The following is an 11,134-nucleotide window of genomic DNA, read 5'->3' on the forward strand; positions in this document are numbered from 1 at the left end:
CATTCTACTGAAATACCTGATTAGAATGACCTGTGAGCATGCCTTGTCTCAGTTTAAAAAAAAGATGTTCTGCAGGTTAGTTATATGCCTTTTTTTTTAATATCTGATACGTACTATTCAAAATTATATCGCTTTAAATTCCCTTTGAACTAAAAGTAGTTACTATTCGCACAAACCTACGAATGACCTTGTCATGTCCAGGCGATATAGAACCTGTAATGGCCAGTGCAGGTGAGGAAGGAATGATGGAAGTATTTGCAGACCACTGCGTGCACACCCCCATGATGCAGGAGAACGCCAACAGCAAGCAGTACCTGGAGGCCATCGTGCGCGCCGTGGCCGAGAACCTCAAGTGCCTGGTGCACGCACCGAGTGTGCAGATGCACCACGTGCCACCGGACATGCTGCCCTACTCGCGCAAGCAGCCGGCCAGTTCACCGGGCCCCCCTGAGGACGCGGCCAGCCCGAGCAGCTCCGGCAACACAACGCCGCTGGCGGTCGAGGCCTGACTGCTGCCGCTGGCTGGGCTTCCGCCGCGTGACTGCTCCGGACATTAGTAGCCCACTCGTGGTGGGCTCTGTTTTTAGAAAAAGAAAAAAGTGCATTGCTTATCATACTGTGCTGCAACGCCGACTGTTATATATCCCCAATTATCTGTTGTGACTCTGTTACTAGTGCTGTTTTTGAAAAAAATACAAGTTTTTTATTTTGAATTTCTCCAATGCACCCCTCAGCCATGATGGAAAATAATCTGTCACCTATGTGTTGGCATACTTGAATGAACAGAACTGTCAAGTTGCAAACATCACTTGTTTAAAGAGGCCAAGGCATAAGTAAATTGGTATTTTCTGTTGAGAAATAAACTTGGTAAATATCTTGAAGTAACGTATAGTTTTGAATGAATTCAGCTATTAGCTGCTTGAAGACATGAGTCTTATTCTCCCAAGCCAACTCACCATGTTTGTGTGCTACCATTTGTCGAATCAGAAAATAAACTTGTGTATGCACTGAGATGCTGGTCTGGTGCCTCAAAACTCTCGATGCTAGAATACGAGCCAACGAGCGGTAAATGCAAAGCTTTTGAACAGTTGCAATGACATTGCTCGTGCGGCTGTTTAACGAGCAAAGCTCTCTCCCAGACCACCCTTCAGTACAGTGCTGGCTCCGAGAGAGAAAGAACATTTATCGTAGAAATGCTTGCGAATGAAAATCTAGCATTTCCCAGGCATCACTGAGGAGGTTTGGGTTCGCACCTGACTTGCTTTGCACTGCACAAGGAGGTGTGCTAGAGTGTCTCATGCGAAAAGCTTGATGAAAAATGCAATGTTATAAGCCAAGGGTTGTATATTGTTACCAATAAATGAAGTACCTACTACTTTTTAAAATATTTAGTTAGGGTGAACTTGTGCTCGTAAACTCAAAACCTAAATTAAATATATTGTCAGCTAGACAATTTCTTGCTAGTTACTTCGAACTTCATCAGCCTCTTCTCCAATTCTGAAGTATCATGCCGGTCTCGTGGCGCAACATGGTGGCATGTTACATGGTGTGCTTTCCTTGCCACTTATGCAGCAGCTTTTACAAATGCTGTACTCTACACACGTCTTCTGCGAATGTCTAACTTGTGGCAGTATGATAGAGTGGACATTAAAGCGAATGCACACCAAAGGCAATATCAATTTATGTCAGTAAAATATAAATATTTGGGAACGTTTGAAAGTCAAAATTATCAACAGCAGTGCTTCACTAACTCAGAAAATTACATGTGCTACCAGGGGGTATTCTGAAATGATCCTGATGATGGGTCAAGAGTCTCGATTATAATTAATCGCTAGTAATGAAACCATTACAGCACATAATCAAACACTGCTTGTCTATTTCAGTTTGATACATGCTGTGGTACAATAGCTGAAATGGGATTTCGGACAGTTTTTAAAGTAGTAAAATGTTGCTTTTGAAGTACAAAAATGCAATTCGGAGCAGGTTATTGCTCCGAATTGACAGAAAGGTGGGATAGTTGGTAGTTGAATTTTCCTTCAGCAAATGGGGGGGGGGAGGGGGGGCACAGAAATACGCGCACTTAAGAAGCAAGGAGTGTGTCTTCCACCGGGCTTCCAGTTCGCTGAATAATCGCCTATTTTTTTTCCACAAAATCCCATATTTTAGCAGTATAACAAAGAAGGCTTATTTCTATAAAACAAAGATATGCACAAACCATTAAACATTATAGTGCATAGTGCTCATGAGCACGCTGCAGTGCAAGCGATGACAAAGTCCACGTTAGCATTTGCAGCGCCTCTAAAATCCTTTGACAGACTTGGCAAGTTCACGTCTGCATATGCCAAGCTGGAGACTTAAAATTCGGGAAATTCCTAAAGTAGTAACTAGGGAGGGTGGTGAAAAAGGCGTCATACATTTTTGTTTATTGCTTCTTTGAGTTGCAGAAATGTCCTACACAGCTACAAATGACTGCCAGCAGTTTTTTTAATGTCAGTTATGATATTAGCACTTGCAGTTATGCGGCGAATAAGGGCATGACTATTTGGGGAACAACATGTACGGTGTCCTGTCACTATACTCGTGGTCAACTATTTTTGGCAATGAAAGGAAAGTTTTGGGGGCAAGGCTGTTGCACATGTACTACCCCTCCGCGAAGTATATAGTCCGGTACGGCCAGTGTTTCAAATGACGGCCGCGAATAACTGCATACAATCTGCTACATCTGCTTAGACAGCCATTTGTGAGTACAATGCATCACATGCTTCTTTGGCACGTTGATGTACGCCATGCTTGATCTAACCGGAATATGTGAAGCATCAGCGTCATCTGCGTAGTGTTGGCTTCTCCGCAGTACAAATAAACCACCTATGACCACGTGATGGCGCTCGACGAATAGGGATGCTGAACTCCTGCAGGTGGAGCGAGCGGCGGCCGGAAAACAGTGGCGCAACTGTGCTACCTATAGGACGCACATACAATAACTCTAATCTTGCGCTCCTCTCAGCGCATGCATCGTCTGCTATGGCGGCGTTCTGTGACCGTCTGCCGCGCTTTTGCTTGTGGTGGCTTTCTTGTCGTACTATTATCAACCTTGACCATTCATAATATGATTTCAGTCGAGATTCTCGCGTTGCATTTGTGCACTGCTTATGTGGATATGCACAAGGTTACCTGTATAGATCTTCATAAAACAAAGGGCACAAAACACGGGACAGAAAGAAGTCAGGACAAGCGCTCGCATCAACTGAAATTTTCATTGCGGAATCTGAGCATATATACACCCATCGAGACCTTAATAAACAGAAAGAAAGAAAGACAAAAAGGAAAAAATACTAGAATGACAAAAAAGGACACATGGCTATGCCAAAAGTTTACGCTCTTTAACAGATAACAGGATAGACAAAATACTTACACACCTGTTACCTGCCCTTGCTATCTCTGCCACCTCTGCGATTTATCTAGTCGTTTTTTCCCTGTGCCGGTACAGAAAAACTGTTTGACTGAACAGGGGAACACACTGTGGCTTTGCGTCACAATTAATACAATGGGTGGCAAGGTGTCCGTCCATTGGTGTTACATCCAATCGGTGTTACAGTTGGTGTTACATTCAATTGGTGTTACATGTGACAGATGTTGCATATGTCAAACAGGCAGATGCCTCAACGTTCGTGATCATGAGCATAACAACAAAATCAGGAACACTGCAATTGACAGACACCTTGCCGCCTGTTGTGAAAAGTGTGAGGCAAAGCCACAGTGTGTTCCCCTGTTCAGTCAGACAGTTGTTCTGTATCAGCACGAAGAAAAAAAATGACCAGAGAAATCGTAGAGGCGGCAGAGATAGCGAGGGCAGGTATTAGGTGTGTTAGTATTTCATCTATCCTGTTATCTGTTAAAGAGCATGAACTTTTGGCATAAACATGTGTCCTTTTTTGTCATTGTGGTATTTTTCCTTTTTGTCTTTCTTTCTCTTTTTTGCGGTCTCGATGGGTGTATATATGCTCTCATTCCGCAATGAAAATTTCAGTTGATAGTGAGCGCTTGTCCTGACCTGCTTCTGTACCATGTTTTGTGCGCTCTGTTTTATGAAGAACTATGAATAACCAACATGCCCAAGCCTTCTCCCTTTGGAAGTGCATTTCTAGTACCTTGGGCCTTTCTGCTGTTGCTCCTTCAGATTTGTGTTCCTAGGTTTCCTACGCTGCCTATGCTGAGCTTCAAGCTCTGGCTTTTTCTTTCTGCCTTTGTTCCAACATACTCCCCCTGGCGATTTTAAAAGGCTATGCTTGGGTGTTTTCCTCCATCGTCAAGCCATGGCGGAAGGCGCTGCAAGATCTTCCGTGCTGAGTGGCGTCGACAGGCTCGGTTTTACAGGAACTGTTTGCACGCTAGCATCTTTGTGACGGCAACGTGAGATGCGCAAAGAAGAAATAGGGGGAGTCATTCTGGCACCGGGTGCTAGAGAGCCTTCGTCTCCTAGTGTCTCCTAAGCCATAGGGGAATCAGATTAGAAATTCTGTACATAATACCAATGCTTTTTGATAAGACTACACATAGTTGGCTAATATGCGCGTTCCAGCTTAACTCTTCATTAAACGTCACTCCAAGAAACTTCTGGTATGTCACTTGCTGCAGTTTCATTCCTGCATGAGTAATGGTTATTTCCTTATCGATGGGTGTATTGCACAACCTGAATATCATGTGTTTTGTTTTTTCAGCATTTAATTGCAATTTATTTTGATTCATCCAGCAAGCTAGTGACACAAGGTAGTGATTCACACTGTGTTCTAATTCATTCAGGTCCCGTGATTTAAAGAATAGATTGGTGTCGTCGGCGTACATTATTAATTCTGGGGAATCAGGTATATTAACTATATCATTTACGAAAATTATGAATAATAACGGACCTAGCTTAGAGTCCTGAGGGATGCCTCGTTCAAGCGTTAGATAACTATACGAAACATCCTGCATACATACGAACTGTTGATGATTATTTAAATAGCTTACCAGCAACCGACTTGCAACACCCCTAATTTCGTACTTCTCTGACTTCTGTAACAAAATTTTGTGATCTATAGAATCAAATGCCTCCTTTAGATCTAAAGATAGACCAAGCGTATAGTTTTTGCCTTCAATAATAATTATTATTTTATCTTTGATGTACAAGAGTGCTTGTTCAGTGGATTTATTCTTTTGGAAGCCATATTGTCTTTTTGTAGTTACCTTGCGTGCGTTAAAAAATGTAAATATTCGGACGTAAATTATATCTTCGAAAATCTTTGAAAACACTGTTAAGATAGATATTGGTCTGTTATTGCTGAATTGTCCATTATCCCCCCCCCCCCCCCCCCCTTTGTGTATTGGCGTAACTCGGGCTATTTTCAATTCTTCCGGGAAATTCACCAGTTAATGTTAAATTTAGTAAATATGCTAGCACTTCGCTAATCTCATGCACAAAATGTATTACTGCATTTTAAGTATTCTGTCTATACCCGCAGCTACATTTCGTTTTAGCTTTTTTATTACTGCTACTACTTCGTCGGGATCTGTTGGTCTCAAGAAAATAGTTTCACTGACCTCGGTTATAACTTCATTATTATTTCTACTGCTTTCTGCACCAGGTGGATAAGCCTCGCTTTCATAAAATGTCTGTTCATATCGTCAACTAGTTTTATGTTTTTTGCTGTCGTCAGGGCTGTGTGGGATTGGTCACTTTTTGTCCTTCTTGCTAGATTGTTAACTGCTTCCCACAGTTTTTTTGGTTGATTTCGCAGCCGATAGAAAAGTTCCTTGAAGTACGCGTCTTTTGCCCCTTTAGTATCGCTGTTTTATATTTCTTATATTCCTTTAGCACTTCTGGATCGCAATTTCTAAGAAACTTGTGAAATATTGAATTCTTATGTTTTATACGTTTATACAAGTTTTCATCTACCCATGGCTTTCTTGCTTTTTTGTTTCTGTGATAAGCTTGTTGCAATGGAAAAGCAATGTCATAGTATTCACGCATACGCTGCAAGAAAACACTGTAAGCCTTCCCAGCCTCGGATTTACGATAAACATCTTGGCTTTGCTCTTTTGACAGCAACAGCCTAAAATTCTCCAATGTTTGATCCTTTATCTTGCGATGAAAATCAGCTGGGCGACATGCATTTCCGATATTGTAGCTGATTTTGATAATGCAAAAAATCGGGAGATGATCGCTTACATCAGAAACTAGAACACCTGCTTTGACATAAGGAAGATAGCCCTTTTCGAGTAATTGTTTCTGAGCTTGGTACATGGGAAAGGTGTGTGGCTGAATTCTTGCAAAGCAAGCTTAAACTGCTTGAAGTGGTGGATCCATTTCTTTCCAAAGATTCTGAAGCGGTCATTGATTTTGTTTGAACTGTAGGAAACCAATAGTTAACAGCTTTTTCTGTAGATATCAAGTATTTGTTTTATTTCTTGGCACACGAAGGTCTGCTGTCTTGCGTCGAGCAGGCAATAGACGAGTACGGTGCGGTCCAATTTCCAAATGCTTGCAACTTGGGTGAGGCTGTTTTTTTAGAACTCTGATCTTTTTACTTGAAATCGATGTATGTTGCTTTTGACAATGACATTTACCTGCACAAGCAGGGTGTTTGCCTAGGATCGTGCATAGCACCTATTTTAAGTGATTTGTTCCTCGCTCGATGTGATTGGGTTCTCTTTGAGAAGCTGGGTGTTCCTGGGATTGTAAAAATTTTTAGGTACATAGGCGACTTCTTGGTGTTTTTAGATATGTCAGTTTTGGATACTCCGGAGGGTAGTTCTCAAGTAATGTATTTACTCGCGTAATCCTCGCACTCGCATAATTCTCGCGCCCCCCACATCGCCCAAGAAAAATACGATTCTTTTTTCCTCGAGTAATTATCGCACCCTCGAAAACTTCCGCAATTATGTCGTTTGCTCATTCCAGCCATTGATGATGATAGCGCACGCCATCTGGTGCCATCTCCTAAGCATCAAGCGTACTATTGCACGGAGATTCAATTCAATCTAAGCCGAAGTGGCCAGTGCACATTGAGGGCCGCCGCTGCTGCGACCTGGTGAGAATAGCCGGAGTGCTATATTCACTTGGTCAAAATAACGAAAACGCTATTTTCACCCAACTTGGCTTGGATCTAGGCGGACTTGTGAAACATTGCGCCTTTTCGTGAAAGGTTACAATGCCGGTTCAGGCAACCTATGGAAGTTTTTCTTATGATGAAGGTAGAGTATACTAGTACACTGTAATGAAGGCACATCAGGGGTATTTTTTGCGTGTTTGTGATCAGCTCGGTGTTCACGTCGTTGGCGCACACTGTGATTGTGTTTGTCGTTGCAATGTGCTTTGTGAACGTGAATAGTTAGATTGTGTTCGTATTTGGAACCTCTGAATTTTGTGGTTCGCCTGAGCTTGCGTGAAGGTCAAGACAAATAGTAGAGTATAGGTCTTCTGTGGCCACAATGTCTAGGGCTCGTCAACCTGTTTCAGTGCCCTTTGACGTCCGTAATATTTATTTCTGTTGTGTGTGTGGTGGTGACGTTGTGTTAGTCCGTACGCGTTGCCAGTTTTGCTGGGCGCGCTTGTAGGTGCGCGGTTTACGCGGCTGTTCGGCAACCTGCTCTGGTTCTTGCGCTTGTTCGTCAAATACTTCATTTTACAGGCGTAGTAGCATCGAACTAGTATTAGCAGAGCTATGAAATGCGCGGTACTTCAACCACTACATCATTCAGAAAAGCTGCCGACCACCCTGTTTTCAAAGTACAAGCATCATACGATGTAATTCCGATGGCCAACCAGTCCAAGTTTCTTCATTACGGTAGATGCCGAGATGAGTCAATCAGGGTCCAGAAATTTACTTTCGATAGAAAGTGCTTATGTGACACCCGCATGCTCAATCAAGCCTCGTTATTCGCGTCCATGGCTGGGTGAGCGATAAAAAAACTGTGAGCGTGCGGCTATCACCCCACGGTTGCTGCGCAACATGCGGCAGCGGTCTAGTTGGTATTCCATACTTCAAACTGCTCAGCGCTAAACACAGCAACAGAATTGAGACGAGGATTAGCGCCGACATCCAATTGAAATTTCTCACATTTCCCAAATGTGTTGCTCTACTCCCGAGATTAAAACAACATGCTTATGCTGGAAACAACAACAAAAAAACGAAGTGAAGCATAATATCACAGAGACCACACACATAAAAAAAAACCGAAAAGCGGCGACATAGTACTAGCCAATGAATCCAGGTAAGCCAGTTCTTTGCCGTCAAAAGTATTGAAGGTTCTGGATGCCATCATGATGATTGATTGGTGGGGTTTAACGTCCTAAAACTACCATGTGATTATGACAGACACCGTAGTAGAGGGCTCCTGAAATTTTGACCATCTGGGGTTCTTTAACGTGCACCCAAATCTGAGCACACGGGCCTACAACATCTCTGCCTCCATCAGAAATGCAGCCGGGATTCGATCCTGCGACCTGCGGGTCAGCAGCCAAATACTTTAGCCACTAGACCACTGCGGCGGGGCACAGGTGCTATCATAAGGATGAGTGGTAAGAACTAGTGTTTTCTCAGACAGGTGCTGGCAATGTTTTTCTAATTATTACAAGCCAAACAAACGTTTCTACTTGTGTATTTTACTTTTTGCTAATTTTTCTGTAATCATTCGGTTAGAAACTTTCCTGTTTGACCAACGCACTGAATAAGTAATCTCAGTTATGTGCTTGAACTAGTGTTGTTGAAAAACCTTTGAACCATACTGATAGCCAAGCTATGCACTGCAAAACTTTGTTGGCTGTGCAATAGGCATCAATTACATCATACCTTGTTTCTGTGCACACAGTTATGTGAGTCAAAGAGACGGGCGCCTAAGTATAGGGTTGCAGGAACATTGTCAAAAAGTAAAAACCATATAGATGGTTCTTTGGCTTCTGATTGTTGAGAATGTGGTTGCCAGCCTCTGTTCGAGAAAACACAAGCTCTTGCAACTCACTTTTATGATAGCACCAGTATTATCATCGAGGCTGCATGAACATGCATGAACAGCTAAAGGAAGCTGGTGACATTAAACCTTCTATGTTACTATCTGTTAAAGAACTGGCTTACCTCTATTCATCATCATGTGCTATTTTGCCTTAGTTTTTTTTTTACAGTTTGTTTCAGTGCCCCTTCACTTAATTATTTTTTTCCTACCATGTGCATGTTATTATTTTGGGTGGGGGCTATATATTGTATGTTGTATAAAATTTCAGTTGGAAGCCTGTGCTTGCCCTCGTGTCACTGGTGTTGCTTTATCTCTTGTGCTGACTATTTTCAAATCTCTGCGCAGATGGATCGTATGCATGTTGAAATCAACACAGCGAGAAAACGAGGACGCAGGAAGAACAAATACACACCACTGTGCCATCTCGCAACTAACCTTATGAGAACGCACACCATTAGAAGGAAACCGAAAGTGTCAAACGCCCCTGATCTGGTGGACCACAATCACTTAGTTTAGTCCTGAAAAGCTAGCACAGTGCAGAAATTTGAAGTGGAAGAGGGGATGATAAACGTCAAATAATGTAGTTTAAAAGGCCTTTTTACCGCATCTTATATATGGGACATATATAAAGAAATTTGTCATCAAAATTCGAGAAAGATGACGATACGGACATTCATATTAGCTGAAATATGTGTGCTTGTTATAAAATAAAAAACATTTACTCCGTTATGTTCTGGCTGCACGGAGTGCTTGTGGAAAGTAAGCTTGAGACCAATTGCATCTGTGTAATTTACCTGTACATATTATCAAGGGCAAAAGGCAAGAAACAAGTGCGAGTGTCATTTAGCAAAGTGACACAAATTCCTTTCTTGTAAACTACAAAACAGCTGCTGTACTTCTGAACATGCTCGCTTGACGCCTTGCAAAATTTAGCAGCGACAAAAGAAAAAATGTCCGTATTAACTTTTCTGCAGAGACAATTCTCATGGTCGATCGCAGGGCCTCAACAGTCAGCCTCAACTAGAGAACTTACTTTAATTAGGGTAAAAGTATCGGCTTCAGAGTCTTTTGTGCAGGCTTGGTCACTCCAGAAAGGTCGGCAGGACACGTGTTTCAGGCATTCGATTTAATCTGCAACCAGTGCAGAATATTGTTCTCACGTGATAACAATGGGACAAAAAAATTTGAGGCAGATTTGCAATAGTGGGGCCAAGCCTCAAAGAATTGATACTGAACAACTCTCATTGTTTTGTGTTGTTAGTTTATTTCTTCCTCTTATTTCTTTATCTGTTATTCCTGTCTTCTTTCTTACAATTTATCTTATTGTCTCTTTATATTACATTCTATGTTCTTTTTTCACCTTTTCCCTCACTTTTTTATTCTGTTTTTTCGTCATTCTTTCTATGCAACGTTTCGCTCTTCCCTCACCTTTTTTCCATGTTCCTCACTCTCGCTTATCTTTCTGAACCCCTTGCACACTATACTGTAAAAAGCTATGATAAATTTCGCTAGCGCGCCTGTATAGACGAGTAGTTGTTTTTGGATTGTCAGTAGATAGATTCGAATGCCATCTCGTTGAGATTATTTTTTTTCCAACATTTCATTTTTTTTTGTACTCACTCTCAAGTCCATCAGTGTTAATACATCCCATGCTGGAAGTATTGGCGCATGTGAACTGGGAGTGAAGCACAGCAGGACAAAGAGGAACAAGACGCCAAAGAGAGCATGTGCCCGTTCATGATGGTAGTTATTTCTTTTCTCCCATCGCAAACCAATGCTCTGCTTAAACAGCTCTACTCTTAAAATATGAAAAAGGTTGCCACATGCACAATCTTTTACTATGTTCCAAGTGGTCTTCCAACTTGGTCTTGATAAGTGTGTGCACCATCCAAGTATCAAAGAATTTTTTGCAAAATAAAAGTATTTTACCATTTTTACCTATTCATCTAGCTAGCTGCCTATGTCTGGATGCTCGCTTGATCACCTCTTTTACTAGTACATACCGAAACTGGCATATAAAAGTATGAGTGTATGACAAACATGACTGATGCATGAGGACTTGAATGACATGAAATACCTTTCAGGTAAATCATGAAACCCTTTCACATACACATCTGGTGCATACCCATGAAATGCGGGCATGTCC

At 41.9% G+C, this 11,134-nt stretch overlaps 1 protein-coding gene across 1 annotated transcript in view; it reads left to right on the forward strand.

Moving 5' to 3' along the window:
* HDAC3 (histone deacetylase 3) overlaps window positions 1-1,011 on the forward strand; it is a 148,673-nt gene extending 147,662 nt beyond the window's left edge. The window contains exon 9 of the mRNA XM_037432381.2: window positions 291-1,011. Within this exon, the coding sequence (XP_037288278.1) occupies window positions 291-509 (219 nt within the window). The 3' untranslated portion in view covers window positions 510-1,011. The remainder of the gene's footprint in view (window positions 1-290) is intronic.
* The last annotated feature ends 10,123 nt before the right edge of the window (window positions 1,012-11,134 follow it).

This window comes from Rhipicephalus microplus, unplaced genomic scaffold (assembly GCF_043290135.1).
Source record: "Rhipicephalus microplus isolate Deutch F79 unplaced genomic scaffold, USDA_Rmic scaffold_14, whole genome shotgun sequence".
Classification (NCBI taxonomy): domain Eukaryota; kingdom Metazoa; phylum Arthropoda; class Arachnida; order Ixodida; family Ixodidae; genus Rhipicephalus; species Rhipicephalus microplus.